This window comes from Salvia splendens, chromosome 10 (genome assembly GCF_004379255.2).
Source record: "Salvia splendens isolate huo1 chromosome 10, SspV2, whole genome shotgun sequence".
Classification (NCBI taxonomy): domain Eukaryota; kingdom Viridiplantae; phylum Streptophyta; class Magnoliopsida; order Lamiales; family Lamiaceae; genus Salvia; species Salvia splendens.
This window is the reverse complement of record NC_056041.1, coordinates 15645361-15664371: the sequence shown is the minus strand read 5'-3', so window position 1 is coordinate 15664371 and position 19011 is coordinate 15645361. Positions and strand designations below refer to the sequence as shown.

The window sequence follows — 19011 nt, the reverse complement described above, 5'->3', positions numbered from 1 at the left end:
TATACCCCTAGTGTCAAATTAGGAAGTACAGTACTTTAATAAAAATTCTGCAGCACTACTTATTTATGAAATATTATTGCGCTTCTCATATTAAATGCAAATTATGGATATTTGCAATTACACTCCCAACCGCATTTTCTTCCTCAGTTATTATTACTAACTAGAAAAAAATAGTACATGCAATAGATTTATTTATTATTTATTATTACTAACTAGAAAAAAATAGTACATGCAATATATTTATTTTGGAAAGTTCTAAATGAAAAAAATAATGTGGTTCACATACTTTTAAATATGATCCAAAAATGATAAAAATAACACGCACATGTAGGTAAATAGGAAATTTATTTTTGAATATTTACAACTTTTTGTGGACAATTCTATTGTTTGGAAAACAAATTAAAATTCTTGACTTATTTTGTGAGTCCAAAACTGTGTGTCCGAAATTGACCTCGAGAGACCCGGGTAGAAAACGCAGGAAGTGTTTTAAAATAGAGGGGTAAATCCGACATAAACGAATAGCTTGGAATGTATTGCTGTCGTTGGGCCCCACGCCCATTTTTGAATATCAACGGCTAAGATTAATCGAGGCGTGGATCTTGGGTTCATTAAAAGGGGAATTACATTCAATTCTGCAAACTCCATTTCCATTCTAATTTCAAGGAGAGGGGCGCCACTATTTCGGAGAAGGGGAAAACAGAGGTTATATTCTCTGCTGATAGAGAGAGAGAGATTCGAAGCTAGAGCAAGGAAGGAGGTGATTCATTTTCAGAGAGACTTCACAGGTATGGTTTTAGTTGTCCATTTGATTTCTGACTGGGTTTAATCCGTTAAAGGATTGTGAAGTGATTGGTTTTGAGGCGTTGGTGTTGTGTACCGTTTTTTGATTATTTTGATTTGTGAGGGGATGAGGTTTTGGTAATGAGATCTGTGATTTTTGCGCTGTTTTGTGGATTGTGATTTGTGGATCTGGAAATAGGGCTTATGAGATTTTGTTGGGGAATTGTTTGAGCTTCTGATTGACTGATTTTGACTTGACTGATCGTTTGATATGGTGGCAGCATTGTAAGATGTTTTTTTTTTGCGTGGACGCTTATTGTGGCCGCAAGTTTTAGTTTTTATTTATAAAAATAGATTAATTTCTAAAAAATCCATTGTTATTTGGAGTATAATTATTTTTTTTAAAGTTAATAATGCCCAAACTTTTAAAAATGACTTAATTTCTTTTATATTCTCTTTTTACGATGAAAATTTATATTGCACTCAGTTTTGGAGGCTGTATGATTATATAGTATAGAGCTTACATACATATATGAAGGATTGGATTCAGAATATGGAGTATTATTGATTGAAAAGTGGGTAATATTGTAGTTAAAATAAAAGGCAATAACGATAATGATTGACAGTCTCTGTGCATGCAAATTTGTTTTGTAGCTAAAAATATTATTTTCAGTGACCCAATTGATCTTAGTTATGTGTTTTGTATTCAACAATTTTTTTACTCCATTCTTATGATCTTGTTCACAGAAGTATCATAGTTTATATATGAATAAGTATTATACGATATATCTTGTTGCCAATTTTTTTTTCATATCTTGCATTTCATAACTGACTGAGCATTCTGAAATTTGTGCTAGTGTGACATATAGAATAAAAATGAATAAATCAGGTGACAAAAACGATGTTGGAGTACATATTAAGAACAAAAATATAGCCAATGAAAGTATTTAAGATTGAGTGGCTAAAAAATGCTATCTTGTCACAATAAAAAAACTCAACAATTGCACTATCGATTTTATGAAAAATTTCAGTATTTAATTATGTAATCTGGAAATTTAGTTAAGTATTTTTGATTTTTTAATTATTTATTTTCATTTTACAAATATCACAATTTAAGTTTATGTTCTTTTGTATTTACTTCATGTAATGTTACATATTTTCTTTATGTAATTTTCAAATTTTCAGTTTTTTATTTTGATTTTACAAATATTGTACACCTGTGCGGCACCGATACGGATACGTGTATCCGTATCCGAAGGATACGGATACGCGGGTACGGCTCTTTCCCAAACAACCTAATACGCGGATACGTTTTAACTATTTTTTTAATAAATAATAATAGTGCATAATAAATTACAAAATTGATATTCTAATTCAACATAGAGACATTAAAGGTCTATTACACTCAAAATAACATGATAGCAGCAGGTTCTAAATTAGGAAATAATTAAACGGGAGAGAACGATGTCATACTGCTGAAATTGAAAGCTCTAACAGGGGAAGTGTAACACCCCGACTTTTTCTACCATTTTTATTGTGTTTTTGAAATTACCGTCATTTGCGCATCTGAAAATATTTTGCCGTTGTTCTTTTGTCGAGAAAAAGATTTTACTCTTTGGACCAAATAATTATTCTTTCGTAGCTCAAGTTGAAAATGAGCCTAAAACATATATTTATTCTTTCTTTTGAGCCAATTTTGGGAAGCCCAATTTTTCCATGAGAATTCAACGGCCAACCCACAATTTTTGTTCCACAAAATCTGGCACTTAGCTCCACCAAATCCCAACAACGATTTGTTTAAATAAACTCTTCCCTCACTCTTCTTTCGCAACACAAAACTGACACCGTAACTTTCTCCACCACCCTCCAAAAGCTCAACAATTTATATATATACACAGCCCACAACTCCACGTTTCATATGATTCAACTAATTTAGCAACTATCACTACTTTGAGAAACCGATAGTTGAGCCGAAGAAAACACAAACTAGAAGGAAAACGCAGTCTGCAGAAAACATAATGGGTTAGAGAAGAAACCAATCAAGATCCAATGAACAATGGATGAATGTATGAAATAGAGAGAGAAAGGCATGACAGCAGCGGTGATGAGTTGTATTAACGAGAGGGAGGGGGTGCGGTGAATCGAGGAGAAGGCGAAGGACGACGTGCTGGCGGGGAGAGCAGCAACAGCAGCTGCTGCTCGGCAGCGATGACACAGACGGGCAGAGGCGACGTCGCTGCCTGTGCTTCTCCGACAGTAGCAGAGAGGGCGAGGAGCAGGGGCTGACCGCGACTTCGATGCGGTGACGGGCCGAACAGCGGTGGACAGCAGCGATGATGCTGGAGAATTTCACTGAGGGAGTGACAGCGGCGGTGCGAGAAAGGCATCGACGGAGACTCGCTGCGATTCAGATCTGAACGGCGGCGGGTAAGACCGCGAAAACTAACGGCGATGCAGTTTCGGCAGACTGAGCGACGACGGAGGCAGAGGCGGCTGCCACGGAGGGGCGGTGCTGTAGTGAGGTAGAAGGAGATGAGGAAAAGATAGGGATGGAAACGACGACGCGAGGGCGTGAGCTAGCAGAGAGAAACATAGATCATGGATTGGACTATGAATACAAGAATGATGGGGACATGAATAGACGGCCGGCGTCACCAGCGACGCCTCGGGCGGCCACAAAAATTTCGAAAGAGAAAAAGGACTAGCTCTGCGATACATTAAGGTCGAAGTACGGAAATCGGAGTTAAGCAAACTCTTAAGTGAACGAGGTGGGCTTTCTTTTTAAATAAGGGCAATGCCCTAAGTATATTTTTATGTGAAAATGATATGAATATTTGTCATGCCGTGTTTTGTTTTATCTATGGAACCTATCTGATGTGGCTTTTGCCATCAATGGATAATCGAATTCGGGTCTGTCTAGGGAGTGAGTCCCTATTCAGGCTAATGTACACCTACGGAGATCGTGAGCCGTCTTTTGGGTCGGCCGGTCTAGTGACATGGAATGTGGCCACATTCCTTGTCATCAATGGATCAGATATGGTAGACATCTATGGGAAAATGGTTGATCAACCGAATTTTACGATGGAAATGATTTTAGTGTCTCGGGCATTTTCAAAGTTAAACCCGAGGTCACTCAATGGTGGCATGATAAATACTTTTTATAAAATGATTTCGGCATGAGTCCACTGAGTGCATCAAGTACTCAGCCCTGCTTTTCTTTTAAAAATTGCAGGTTGAGCGTGACGGGTGCGGTGGGTGTTGAGCAAGACCGTTGAAGAAATTTAAGTGTGTAGAATGTGTCATGTCTTCACACGTGGCATATTCATTCTCTCAAATGCTTCCGCTAAGTAGTTGTTCTTCTTTTGAGTTCTTGTATAGTTGAGATAGTATTCATTTTTGAGTTGTTGATTGTTGAGATACTCTGATTTTATTCGAGCTATTCCCATTTGTTTCGAGCTATGGTCGATTTGTGTTGATTTCCCCCTTTCTTCCCCGCTTCTTTAATCCTTCCCTAGTCGCGATCAACCGTGTTTTCTATCCTTAGAAAATGCGGGCGTGACAGGAAGGGAGAGAACGATGTCAAGAACCTTGCTGCAACCGCGCGGGCGTGGGTCGTCGTCGTCGCAGTGGCGGCGCAAGCGCGAGTCGGGCGTGGGGACGAGCTGGGGTAGGGCAACACATTAGCCGCTGCTTATATACTCCTTTCAACAGGGCTCCTTTAGATGGGCTTTAAACTGGGCCGTATCCACCGAAGATACGTATCGAATCTGAGGTTTCCCGGCCCAATACGGCCCACCTCGCGGATACGCCCAGGATACGTATCGTCGGTGTATCCGTCGCGTATCAGTATCGGATACGTATCCGATACGCGATACGGCAACAGGGTGACGTATCGGTGCCGCATTGTTGTACACTAATAAACACATGAAATTGGAGAATAATAAAAAAATGAAAAATTGATTTGTTGTTGAATTTGAGGTTGGATTGTTGGTGCTGTGACTGAAAAGTTAAATGCGGATGTGACAACTGAAAAATACAGTTGTGCAAAAATAGGGATTGAGTTGTGGATGACCTAATGATCAAATTTAAATTTGATGAAATTGATAAATTTGTTATGTGGCCTGAATAACTGATCTTGGTGAGACCAGCATAGGACGCAAGAAGATGTCACATTGTGTTGTGTCAATGTAATAAAACAAGTTGAATAATAGTAGTTGTTATGTTGTTTATCCACAGAACAATAAGAAATGGCCGAAGCCGAGGATATTCAGCCCCTTGTCTGTGACAATGGAACCGGAATGGTCAAGGTAACCCTTATGATTGAACAAACGAAAAACTCATTTGATCAACATCTAGTCAATGTGCAAATGCTTAAATTTTAATTGATCTGAATATTGCCAGGCCGGATTTGCTGGAGATGATGCTCCGAGGGCTGTATTCCCCAGCATTGTTGGACGTCCTCGTCACACTGGTGTGATGGTTGGCATGGGCCAAAAAGATGCTTATGTTGGTGATGAGGCTCAATCCAAGAGAGGTATCTTGACATTGAAGTATCCAATTGAGCATGGAATTGTCAGCAACTGGGATGATATGGAGAAAATATGGCATCACACTTTCTACAATGAACTGCGTGTGGCCCCAGAAGAGCATCCGATTCTCTTGACAGAGGCCCCTCTTAACCCCAAGGCCAATCGTGAAAAGATGACTCAGATCATGTTCGAGACATTTAATGCCCCTGCCATGTATGTCGCCATTCAGGCAGTTCTCTCCCTTTATGCCAGTGGTCGTACAACTGGTAAGCAAATGCTAAACCATTTTATTTTTCCTGTTCATGACAAAATAGTTCCTTCCTATTCAAGAACTCTATAATTGTGTGGTCAGCCCTTAACTTAATAAAGTAAATTATCTTAGGTAAAGTAATTTTGTTGTAGCACTAGCATCAATGATTCACTGATAACAATTGCTGCATTGTTATCGAGTAACTTTAGATATACTCCTATGTTGGAAGCTGTATCAGTAGAGGAGGTATCTCGATTTAGTTCTATATTATGTAGTTTTCTTCAAGCATTTGCTTTCTAAGATCAAAGTTCCTGTTATAGTAAAACATAATAGAGGAAACATCTGATGTTATTGATGGATTGGTTGTAGGTATTGTTCTCGACTCTGGTGATGGTGTGAGCCATACAGTCCCCATCTACGAAGGTTATGCACTCCCTCATGCGATCCTCCGTCTTGATCTGGCTGGGCGCGATCTGACTGACCACCTCATGAAGATATTGACTGAGAGAGGCTACTCTTTCACCACCACTGCAGAGCGAGAAATTGTTAGGGACATTAAAGAGAAGCTGGCTTACATTGCTCTGGACTACGAGCAAGAGATTGAAACGTCCAGGACCAGCTCTGCTGTGGAGAAGAACTACGAGCTTCCCGATGGACAAGTGATCACCATTGGTGCTGAAAGATTCCGGTGCCCTGAGGTCCTCTTCCAGCCATCAATGATCGGAATGGAAGCAGCTGGTATTCATGAGACCACTTACAACTCTATCATGAAGTGTGATGTTGACATCAGGAAGGATCTGTATGGAAACATCGTCCTCAGTGGTGGCTCGACCATGTTCCCTGGTATTGCTGACAGGATGAGCAAGGAGATCACCGCTCTAGCACCGAGCAGCATGAAGATTAAGGTGGTGGCTCCTCCTGAGAGGAAGTACAGTGTCTGGATCGGAGGTTCCATCTTGGCTTCTCTCAGCACGTTCCAGCAGGTAATGCAATATACAGGGGCTGCTCAACTACATTTAATAGTTTTAAGTATTCACAAACTCGAAAACTTCAAGAATTGATACTAACTGATGATTTGATTGTTGAAATTTGCAGATGTGGATTGCCAAGGCAGAGTACGATGAATCTGGGCCGTCGATTGTCCACAGAAAGTGCTTCTAAGAAGATCATGGCTGGTGGAGAGATTTGGGATGCTGCTATTTGCTTTTCCTTGTTAGTTTCTTGTGTTTTATTATTTGCTATGAGCTTTTTAAATTCTTAAGCTTTGGACATGGTGGCGATATTTCTTTTATCCCATTTATATTAATGTTAGAAGAGTTTGTGTATCAATCATCATGTTTTTTGGAAGAAAGCCCACATTTCACTAACATATGCTTATTAGTTGCTTGTAAATAAGTATTAAGCCACAATTACAACTAAAGTTTCTGTAAATAAATTTTATAGGAGTAATAAAAAATAGGTGGGCATGGTGCAGAAAGAAATGAAAAAACACAGCTTGCATTTGAAGCTATCTCAACATTCTTTACAGATGCATTAACCAATTAAACAGAAAATTGCACATATCTCAAACATTTCTTACAAACATTGATGCAAATCAAAGTATATGGATCCGTCTCATCAAATCTGGTAATGACAAATCACAGAGCACCTGTTAGAAATTGAAGTGAGAAGATGACTCGAAGACACTAAACATGTTGTGTTGCAAATCTTGATGGCAATCCGACTCTCGCTAGAAATCAAAATTCGATGGTCCGGCAGTGTCTGTGTATCCTCGTATCGATAGCTCAGGCCCACCCTCTTTCCTCTCTATCATATCATGGTCAATGAAGAGCACGACAACCGTGATGTCATCATGTATCCGTCTCCTCGTGCCCTGATCAAGCTTCTTGATCTCATTATACGGGATCTTCCTCGTCTTGGCTGCCTTCATCAAAGCTGACACGATGAGCCTTCTGGCTATACCCTGATAGTCCAAGAAAACAGTGATCAGGTCAAGAATGTAGAGAGAGAGAGAGAGAGAGAGCTCACCAGCCTTGGATTGTTATGGACAATCTCAACAGCCTCTTGATTGGTCAAGTGCTCCCAAAGACCATCAGATGCAAAAATGATGAATTTGTCCTTGGGTTGGAGGAGTCTGGTGAACATGGCTGGATCAGCTCTTAGGACCGGACGACGGAGAGGCTCCTGGAGGTGAAACCTAGGAAATGTAGGGTCAAGAGCAAACTCCGGCCTCTTTAGATACGCATCCCCAATGGATCTCGACACCTGCAAAACACCATCCTCACATCAATATCGACCAAGAACCATCAAGAGGAGAAACGAGTCCTAAGTGATTGAAGTTAACTAACAGTTGCGACCAAGCAGTGATTGCAAACCTGAATGATGCCCTTGATGCGCCAGACGCCTTGCCTGAGGACTAGGATCTGCGGATCTTCAGGGTGCGACATCTTCAATTCTTTCCTCACCTCCTCCAGAGAGGCGTTGTGATCTCTGGTCAGCTGCTCCGCCACAATTTTGTTTGGTCGATCCAGATAGCCAATCACGGCTCTTGAATCGCCTAGATTAGCAGCATAGAGTGTTCCCTTCCAGATAACTCCGACTAGACAGCATGATCCGATTGCTGCAATATCTGGTCTAATTGTGTAAGCTCTCCGGACAAGAGTTAGGAAACCGTTTTCTGTTTCGGATACTGCGCTTCTGATGATTTCATCAGAGATCGTTCCAGTTTCTTTCGCCAGTTCTGTAAAGAAAATAAGCAACAGCCAACTTTCGTTACCTACTTGATGATAAAGCTTTTTTCATGTTAGTTCAGCAAACATCAAAGCTTCCAACCACAATCTCAGATTCTCAGTTATTAAAACTAAACTCCTAAAACTATGTAACGATATGAAAGAATGTGTCAGCCACGAAACAGATCACTAAAACTAAGAAAGATAATAGTACATCACATGAGATTTGCAGTAGGGTGATTGAAGGGAAACAAGACTTACTTAGAAAGTGACGAAACAAGTTATCAGAGATGTACTTTGCGGCCTCACACCCACCATGGCCGTCGTAGACCCCCACAAAGGTGGCACTGCGGCCTGTCTCGACCTGGCTTTGATCCTCAAGGACTTGGTTCGCCTGGACCATTGCAAAAGAAAACTCGCCATGGGAATGCTTCTCAAGGTCTCTAGACCACAGAAGCCCATCATCATCACCTCCCGCGCTTCCATCATCATCCCTGTTCATACGGGCATATCGACTGAAAGGGCGCAAACATGAGGACACCAATCTTCCAAGCCAAGAGAACATCCCTCATTTCCTGTCAGTTCAGATCAAAGAAGTTTCTGAGGTTGATGCAGAATACGAAACCACACCAAACCACAGACTTTTTATGCCCTATCATGTAGAAAAACAACAAAAGAGTCAAGATCTTTAACACTACAACAAACATGAACGTATGCTCACACTGAATCAGAATCAATAATGAGACTACTTCAAATCCGTGATAATCAACAACGATTTTCAAATGACTACTAATCAATGAAGATTGGAAATGACAGAGGGCAACAAGAGAGTCAAGATTTTTTACACTACAGCTGCAGCTACAACAATAAACAAGAATCAGAATCAAAGACTATAAAATTTCAAAAGCGAACTAATCAACAAAGGTTTTTTAATTGAGTACTAATCAACGATGATAGGAAAATTTACAAAGGACAACAAAAGAGACAAGCTTTTGAGCATTCCACTTGCAGCTACTACAACAAACAATAACTTATGGTCGCACTGAATGTGAATCAAAGACAAGAACACTTTCAAATTTCGACAGCTTGAAATCTACAAAGGGCAGCAAGTGATCGAGGAACCCTAGAAATTTGTCCCATAGCTAATGCAACATGATGAAAATTCGAGGACCAATGGTCAAAGAATCAGATTAAATACAAAATGACAAAAAAGGAAAAAGATGCCAAGCACAAAACGACTAGTGAATCGATAGTACAGAGAGCTCGAGTACAATAGCAAAAAAACGTGTATTTTGGGGGCAAAGGGCAAGAATTCAATTCAGATTACAGCAGAGACATGTGATGAACGCGATCACATCTTCCAATTCTAATCATATGGATGAATAATGAAGCATAATTGATGGAGTACTTAATTAATGAAATTCAAAACAATGGATCCCATCTGAACAATAATTGAACCGACGATCTTTCACAAAAAGGGGAAATTTAAATCAAGATATTTTTATAAAAATACTCGCAGAAACAAACTTCAACTCCAAATTGCGCGAGGGAAATTCTAATAAATTAAGTGGAGTGAGAAATTGAGCTCAAGAAACCCACCGGAATTATCAATCCACAGCTATAGCAGGTGAAAATCCTAAGATCGAGAACCCAGAAAAGGAATTGATCAATGCACCACAATCTGAAGCCAAGACTGCACTTTTAAGTAACGCAAGAAGAGAATTCCTCGCGAGATTGCGAACGATGTGTGATTTAAAGAGAGATTTGCCGAACAAAAGTAGCGAAAAAGGTAGGGAAGCTCAAAATTTAATGAAAAATGAAGAAAGTACGCAGAAACTGCGAGAAAAATGGATCTGGGGTTTGAATTCACACAATGAAATTCAGGTATTTTGCATCTTAAATGTGTAAGTATTAACGTAGAGAGAGAAAACAAAGGGGAAAAAAGTTAACGAAGGCCAACTTGCATAATTTTCAAATTAATAAAAAAATTACTAACTCTTTTTATATTTTTTCTTGAATTTGACTTTTATATATAAAAACCTTAAAAATAGGAAAAATTTGGAGGGTAATGATTGATAAGTGGAGCAGCCGATATAATGGAATATCATTATATTAATTTCAAGTAAGTATAAATATGTTATGACCCTAAGAAATAAATTGTTATTTAAATGATGGAGTATTTTGCTATACTGGTAATAAACCTTTTATTTTTATTTTTATTTTTATTTTTATTTTTATTTGTATTTTTATTTTCAAGGACTTCATTCAAGGCACCTTATACTGACTAGCGTGACGATTTTTTTTATAATAGTAATATTCAGATAGATTCTAGTTGAAGATGCAATTAAATTGAAAAGGCAGAATAAGAACCTGGAAATTTCTTGGCCATGCATCCATGTGAATAAAGTCAAAAAAAATATTGATCATCCCATGTGAATAATGGTGTTCTTTTTTGGTTACTATTGGCAAGCAACTTATGACAATTAGATAAAGGCAAAAAAAGTGGAAAAATAATTCAAGTAGATATATTCATCTTATATTCTTAATCTAAAAAAGGACTTTAGTAATTGCATTGTTAAATTTTGGAAAAAGATGGATTGGATGTATGCAAATAGTATTACAGTAATTATAAATAAAAATGAAATAAGTTCGATGATGAAGTTATTGTTGTGTGAGTTTTGGGAGTTTTCAAGTGAAAGTAGTGTTTCTTTTCAAAAACTTTTCCTTTATGTGGTAAGTTCGGTTTGCTATTTATTATTTTGTTACTCTCCATGATGAATATTGACTATATGTTTCTTCAGTTATAACAAGTCCGCTTGGTTGATCCATTGGTATAACAATTCATAAAATCTCGAACAAATCACACAAGGTTGTCCTTCATCTTTTTGCAATAAAACATCTCACTCTACACGATAGAATTGAAAACTGAAATAACAAAATTAAAGATGACATTCAAAGTTCAAACTCCAACGTTGAGCTACTTTCACAAACAAAGAAACACTAATCACAATGCTTTGATCATGATCAAAAGATATAAAATTTATAGATTTTTCTTCTAGAACTTCCCTTGGAGATTTTCCACAATGCTCTGATCGATCTGAAAAGACTTAGCAAGAATATCACTTGTGATATCTGGTTTGGATCCAAAAATAGCATTTGTGGCAGTTATAACACCAGGATTTTGGCTGCTCAATCCAGAAATAGAAACTGCATATCCATCCCCGACATTCCTCTGGTAATGCAATAGACCAATTGGGAATACAAACACATCACCCTTGTGGAGGGTCTTCGTGATGTGCCTATTTTCAGGGTTTGAGGTCACAAACCCGACTTCCAAAGAACCCTCGAGGACCGTGATGATCTCAGAGGCCCTGGGGTGGTAGTGGGGGACGATGACCCCCTTGGGAGCATAATCGATCCGGGCCAGTGCAATGCCTAGGGTGTTGAGCCCAGGCAGTTGGGTCACGGTTACTGGGGTGACCGTGGCACCAAAGGGGTTCTTTGTGTCGGCCGGCATGTGGAGCCCATTGAACAAGAAGTCACTAGCTTGGACCGATGCAGGGGTTTTGCATGCCACACCATTCACTCTTGCTTAAAGGAAAAACATTAATAATTAAGTAATTGATATGTACGGGTGCAAAAATAAAAATATCCAAAACCTATTGCTATGGTGCTAGAAGTTGGTTTTCGTGACAATGCTACACTAAACTTATAGAGCTAATGAAAAATTGAATTGTAGCCTTTCATTGCAGGTCTTCGCGATCGAATGACTGAAAATGATACTCTATTCGTCCCTGAAATTTTGTCACATTTTTTCATTTTCGTTGTCCCACAAAATTTGCCACAATTCACTTTTTACCATTTTTGGTAATGGACCCCACATTCCACTAACTTATTCCCACTCTAATTTTATTAATTAATACTTTAAGGAGGTGTTCGGTTGGCAAGATTAAATCTCATGATTAAATATGTATCATGTTTAGTTCATAAGATTGAATCCTTCAACTTAATCCTAGATGGATAGTCTCATGATAATTAGTCATAGCCTCCCCCTCCAACTAAAATAATCCCACAACTTAATCCTAGATGGATGGTCTCATGATATTAGTCATGGCAACCGAACGCCACCTAAAAGTATGACCCACATTCTACCAACTTTTTCAACCCACATTCTACCAACTTTTTCAACACACTTTCCATTACATTCTTAAAATCCGTGCCCAGTCAAACTGTGATAAAATTTGAGGAACGGAGGGAGTAGTATTTATATTCTGAATTTAAATAAGGGTTCACATTTGAACCTACACCTCTCTCTATATATATATAGATATTCGCTTTTCATGAAATTAATAATTGACATTTTAATTTATCTATGATTGTACCTGAGGTAGAGGCATCTGCAACACAGAAATCTTGCAACGGGCTAGGCTCGAAGGCAAATGCCATGCAACAGAAACTGAGAGCCACTGTGCTCAATAAGAGGGAGAATTGTTTCGCCATTGCAAAATTTAGCTTGAATTTAGTAGGGATGTATTAAGTTGCTATGAATTTGAGTGATGCAATTGATGATGAGGAATCATATCTATTTATAGAAAGATTTGATAGCCTGTCTTAAAATTGTAGTACTAGGAATCTTTGAAACAGTCGCGGCGGCAGAAGAAGCTCTGCGTCATTATATCCAAACCATGTAAGAACAAAGTGTTGCTGCCTTAATTTGAACTGATCATTTAATGCATACTGCTTTGACATTTGTTGCTTTCTATTGGAATGTATAAAATTCGAGATAAATTAATATAGATATTTTTTCATGCCGGAAGAGATGATATATAATTTAGCTGACTTGAGTGTGAAAACCTATTTTGTACACCTAATCTATTTCACGTTATTGAGTTTAGTTCGAGTTTGACAACTTGACTTATTAATACTGTTACTTTATTATTAGAGACGAGCTAGTATGTTAACTATTTAATTAATACTGTATTATTTATTATTAATAAAATAGTAATATAAAATAAAATAAAATAAAAGTTCGTAAATATTTATATTTTTAATCTTTATTATTTTATTTTAGAAAATGGTGAATACGTAAATATAAATATTAATTAGTCTCTACGAAGCTCGTTTACCTAGCCTCTAATTAAGACTAAATTTCTTACGTACCTCTATTAGATTACAGTTAACCCTGGATTACGTTTAAATTTCTTGCTTTCCATTTTTTTTTTTATGAATTTGCTTCCAAATTAGTTTTTCAAATACTTTGAATTGAATCAAAGTAAAGAAAGTCTTCAGTTTGTTGAAGTTAATTACTATAGGTAGACTTATATATGAGGTGTAAATTTTAGTTAATTACCACATTTTAGCCTCCACCACACAAAAATATATCTATTCGGAATAATTGTTCAATGATTTATCTATAATCTAGCTATATCTGCCTTTAAACCTACAATACTATTGTAATCTATTTGTAGGATTTACTCTATGATCAATTAGATCGTAGACTAAAGTCTCAAAATAATCCTTAACATATTGCGTTTTTTTGATTTTAGTCTAAAATATTATCTTTTGAATTATTCGGTCTCTCACATTTGAAATCGGATCACATTTGGTCCATTTTGGACGGTTCCATCAATTTTTTGACGGTGTTAATTACCGGGTCACAAATCCGTCACTAATCCGTCACTAACTGGGAGAAATAAATCCGTCACTAATCCGTCACAAATCCGTCACCAACCGGCTATTTGTTAGCTGACGATGACTTCTAACACCAAGTGCGCAGTTTAAACCTCTTCTCACCTTATTCTCTACCCACCGCCACGCATTTTAGCACCCCGAAATCAAATTCCCCATTCTCAATCTCAAACCCTAATCATAAAGTCGATCAATTAGAGTGAATTCGACATCGTAATCTGGTGGCTTCTACTGTGTATTACTGTAAATTATCAGATTTTTTTCTTCCATCGATGAGAGGCGACGAAAATGTCCAAAGTGAAGCACTTTTTCCGGAAGCTTCACATCGGCGATCACCACAACCAAGTGCGGCCGCCCGCGCTGGTTCCCTCATCTCAAACGGCGCCGTCTCAGCAATTGACCTCCACATCTCCGTCTTCCGAGGTGCCTCTCGACGGGGTCGTCATCTTCGGGTGGAAATTCGAGCAATAGAAATATCAGTTTCTTCGAGGAGGAGTTTCAGATGCAATTGGCGCTGACAATAAGCGTTTTCGATCCGGGTCAGAATTGCGTTGACCCGGAAACTGCTCAAATCAACGTCGCTAAGCAGATTAGCCTTGGTTATGCGCCTTCTCAGAACCTCTCGGAATCCATGTCGCTCCGATTTTGGGTATATCGTTTACTAGATGTTTTCTTGTGTTTTGCCCCATTTTGGATAAATTGCCTGTGTCGGTGGGCAGGAATTATGGGGTTCGGTTGTGAAATTTAGATTTTTGTGGGGGAGAGCTGCTGGAGTTTTAGGTTGTGACTTAGTTACGGGGGAATTCTTTCTGTATGGATTGTGGATTTGCAAGTAATATTTGTTTGGCCTTGTATGTTGTTGGGAGTGTTGGAATTTCTGCAAATTTGGGGGTCCTGATTATAATGTCATTTTGGATACACGTGATGTGAACAAATAAATTAATTAGTGACGGATTTGTGACTCGGTAATTAAAATCGTCAAAAAATTGACGGAACCGTCCAAAATGGACCAAATGTGATCCGATTTCAAATGTGAGGGACCGAATAATTCATAAGGTAATGTTTTAGACCAAAATAAAAAAAATGCAATATGTTAAGGACCATTTTGGGACTTTAGTCTAGATTGTATTATTCCATCATATTTTTTCATCTAAATCTCCATTATCGGGACTCGGGATGCTATGAAGTTGATTAGACAACGATCTGAAGATTAAATTAGACAGAATTATTCACATATTTATGTAGTTTACTTTATGTTGAATATATTTTAATTTTATTATTGTGTTAATTTATTCGTCTATGGGTAATTAAACATAGAATTTTATGGTTTGAATGTAAATGACTCTGATTGTTTTCTAATCATATTTCTGTTGTTAAGTCTCCATTTTACTTTTATAATTTTATTCGATAAAACTGGTTTTTTGAGAGACTAGTTGGATGATTTTTATTATTTGGTCAATAAATGAATAATATATTGTGTTTCTACAAATTTGAGCGATGAGTATTTACACTCAAATACAAGAATTGTTAGGCCATCCGCATCCCTATCTCTTAACCGTCTCATCTCTTCACTATTCATGGGCCACACGGTTCTTTTCACAACATCTCTTAACTAAGAGACAGCACATGCATCCCTCCATCTCTTAACCATCTCATCCATTAACTATTCATTCAATTTCATTTTTTATTTTTATTTCCAACAAATTCAATTAATAAAAATACACTTCATTAAATAAAATAAAATTACAATTTAAAATCCTAAAAAAACAAAAAAAACACATAACTAAAATCCTAAAAAAATACATAATATAAAATACAATTTTATATAAATTATAAAAACTACTCCGTTGGCGAATCATCCCCAGAAGGCGGTGGTGGTGCATTCAAGCTACTTGGAGGCGGAATACCAATTTGTCTTGTCATATACTCAATTCTGGTAAGATGAGCTTGATATTGGGGATGTGTCATGCGGGAAGTGCCAGCCATCGTGGCGACCAAGTACATGGACATTAGGGTGTCCGAGCCCGAGCCCGCCTGGCTTGATTCGCCTCGGCCTCTCCTCCCTCTAGCCACCTTCGTCGCCTTGGTCCCTTGCGGTCGACGGCGTGAACGGGAGGAGCCCCCTGCATCGGTGGCCGTTCCCTCAACCCCCTGTGAGGCGTTGCCTGACCCGCCCTCACTAGACAAGTATTGGTCACTAGCAGTGTGCTTCGTGCGTTTCGAGCTCGAGCCCGTACTGGACTGGACACCTAACTCACCTTTCAACGTCTTTGACCGACTCCCAAACATCGACATGTTTGAATTCTTTATTGATGTCGTCTTTAAAGACTAGCAAAGCCGCTCTCAGAATGTCGGCTCCACTGGCTCCGCTTTGGTAATTCGCCGCTTCATTCTTGTAGATCTCGCAAAATTTTTTGACATCTCTGTCGACTCGGTCTAAATGACTGCGGAGCATCTTCAAGGTGCGGCGGCGGGCCCCCTTTGGCTTATTCTCGTTGTAGGCGTCGGTGACCTTTTCCCAAAAACACTTGCGGGTTTATTGATTCCCGACGATGGGATCGTACGAGACACTGACCCAAGCGTTGAACAGAGTCATCGTATCCTTGCGGTTGTATGGATGACGGCCTACATCCTCCTCGTCCTCGTCGAATGTGCGACCCCCGGAGCTTCCACCGCCTCGTGCTCCTTCCGGAGTGGGCTCATCCGAAAAATTTTCCCTAATTTGGGATAATCCCTGCGATTGCCCATACCTCGGGGGCGGAGGGACGAGAGTATGCATCCACATCAAAATATGGTGTTTGGTACGCCGCCGGCGTCGACGAGCCTTGGGTGCCCGGCGTCGACGAACCGGAAGCACCCAAGACATTGTACATGCCCCCCCAGTCGCCAAACATGTTCAAGTCATAGCCGCCGGAGCCGCTAGAGTTTCCGTCGCCGGACATTTTGACAGAAATTGGAGAGGAAAGAGAAATGATTTGAGAAGAATAGATGTGTGTTTGTGTGTAGAATGATAATGAAAGAGGAGTATTTATAGAATAAAAAAAGATAAAAATAAAAAATAAATTTTTTTTACCGTTCAATACATTTTTATTTATTGCGTCAGCATGACGACGCCCACTCGCGTTCAATAAAAAATGTAGGTCTTATTTTTTATATACTTTGTTAATTTTGTAGTACGGGGTTTAGTGTGAGTGTAGAGGTTTACTACCTAAAATGAAAAAAAAACTTTAAATTGTGGACATTCCGAAATAACAAATTGGGATATTATTCCGTGGTGACAAATGAAGTACAATACTTGTCAGTTTATCACTTGTCATGGAGTCAATGTTGTAATCAATAATCTATACGAGAATTCTATAATACTAACAGTGATCATTCTAGTAAAGCATGAGTCATAATTGAAAATTAGATCCATAAATGATTAATTGTGAGTCGATGAAATCAATACTACCAAATTTTCTTCTTTAATTGATCAATACACAATTTTATATAAATTAGTTTTATTTATTCATGTTTATTCAGTTATAAAATTCCTTTAAAACTTGTGGGCTGACTTATAATGGACCTGAGCCGTGTTGAACTCGATCCAATTGACAACTCTATTCTTACCATGCTCTTACCTAGACGTCCCCAAATCGAACCGAACTAGACGAACCGGCCCGAAACCGTCACCGGCGGTTCCAAACTGGAACCGTGACTGGAACCACCGGTTCCCCCGGGCCGGTTCAAGTTCCAATTATTTGCAAATCGTAACCGCCGGTTCCGACAGCTTTTCAGGCCTATTTCCAACCTACACACTAGCCTTTTTAGAAACCGTCAGCGGAACCGCCGGTTTTCGTCAGAAACCGTTGACGAAACCAGCGGTTTCGTCCAAAAAACCGCTGGTTCCGCCGATTTTTCAAAAATTTGAATTTTTTATTTTTTTATTTAATTTAATCACATTTTTCCCCTATAAAAACCCACTTCCTCTTCGTTTCTACTCACCCCATTCTTGTGTTAACAAGTCTTTCTCTTCTCAATCTCAATTTCTCTATTCTCTATCCTCATTCTCTCTAATTGCTCAAGTTATTACGTTATTTGCGTTCATAATTTACTCACGTTGTTTACGTTATCATATTCACACAATCACACTACTCTCTATTCTCCACTTTCAATTTCCATCAATATCATGTCTTTATCTCGTCGTGGTGGTGATCGGGGCAAGGGAATTGCCCAAGATCAAAGTGATACTCGTCGTCGACGTGCCCTACTAGAGCACAAGTTACGGAGGAGGTGGGAAGACGAGCCGCTCTTCGAGCGCAAGTAAGTTCTAATATGTTTTTGTTTTTTTAAATTCATTTTTATTAAATTCATAATTTCATTTTTTAACATCTATGTGTCTATGTGTTTTATTTTGTTAGTATTTTTACTTAATTGTATAATTTTCGTAGGAGGAAGAAGATCGAAATGCGGCCTTGTTACTTGTCCTCGCCGACCAAGAAGGGGGGCATTCACATTCGGCTTCGCATTTCGAATACGATGATGGATCGCATCAATTCCCCCTTCTAGCGCAGGCCAAGTTGGCAAAAATGATGAGGAGGCCGATGCTCCTCCTCCTTCAGGACGACAAAAGAAGAAGATGCCTCCAAAGTTGAAATCCGATATTTTCACCAAACATTACAAGAAGGTCCCGGTAGTAATTTCAAATCCTAATGATCCGACCACTACCATAGAGACAAATGAGTTCAAAGCATATTGTAACTATTGCGAGAAAGTCTATCCATTTGGAACCGGTGGAGGATATGATACTCTCCATCGCCATTTGAAGGTAAAACATCCTGTGGAATATGGGCATACTAAGTCCCAAAGCCAAATAAACTTCCCTGCCGACTCATCGTCTCAAACAGGTATGCCTCTATTTAAATATGATCCCAAAAATGTTACCGATGCTATGGTAAGATGGGCGGCAATGAAGCATTTACTTTTTAATTTTTTAATGACAAAAAATATGAAGTTACTATGCAAACCGCATTTAATGTTGCTACAAAAAGAATTC

The 19011-nt window shown here is 38.7% G+C and overlaps 3 protein-coding genes across 6 annotated transcripts; 1 reads left to right on the top strand and 2 right to left on the bottom strand.

The window, feature by feature from the left end:
• Window positions 1-634: 634 nt before the first annotated feature.
• LOC121752008 (actin-like) lies at window positions 635-6888 on the top strand. 3 transcript variants are annotated; one of them, XM_042146870.1, is made up of 5 exons: window positions 635-785; window positions 5017-5087; window positions 5182-5575; window positions 5929-6542; window positions 6655-6888. In XM_042146870.1, exons 2-5 carry the CDS (start codon window positions 5028-5030, stop codon window positions 6718-6720), a joined length of 1134 nt encoding a protein of 377 aa, XP_042002804.1. In that variant the 5' UTR covers window positions 635-785; window positions 5017-5027; the 3' UTR covers window positions 6721-6888. The 3 variants fall into 3 exon arrangements, with proteins under 3 accessions (XP_042002804.1, XP_042002805.1, XP_042002806.1); XM_042146871.1 differs by lacking the exon at window positions 635-785 and adding an exon at window positions 818-3548; XM_042146872.1 differs by lacking the exon at window positions 635-785 and adding an exon at window positions 4264-4447.
• A 144-nt stretch (window positions 6889-7032) lies between these two features.
• On the bottom strand, window positions 7033-10237 carry LOC121752007 (probable protein phosphatase 2C 43). Of its 2 annotated transcripts, none has more exons than XM_042146867.1 (5): window positions 9888-10237; window positions 8550-8940; window positions 7935-8299; window positions 7588-7824; window positions 7033-7522 (listed from the first exon to the last, which is right to left on the bottom strand). In XM_042146867.1, the coding sequence occupies exons 2-5, from the start codon at window positions 8851-8853 to the stop codon at window positions 7289-7291; spliced, it is 1140 nt and encodes a 379-aa protein (XP_042002801.1). In that variant the 5' UTR covers window positions 8854-8940; window positions 9888-10237; the 3' UTR covers window positions 7033-7288. The 2 variants fall into 2 exon arrangements, with proteins under 2 accessions (XP_042002801.1, XP_042002803.1); XM_042146869.1 differs by having other exon boundaries at window positions 8550-8863.
• Window positions 10238-11343: 1106 nt separating this feature from the next.
• Window positions 11344-18777, bottom strand: LOC121752009 (putative germin-like protein 2-1). Its single transcript, XM_042146873.1, has 3 exons — window positions 18747-18777; window positions 12671-12754; window positions 11344-11879 (listed from the first exon to the last, which is right to left on the bottom strand). Exons 1-3 carry the CDS (start codon window positions 18775-18777, stop codon window positions 11344-11346), a joined length of 651 nt encoding a protein of 216 aa, XP_042002807.1.
• Window positions 18778-19011: the final 234 nt, after the last annotated feature.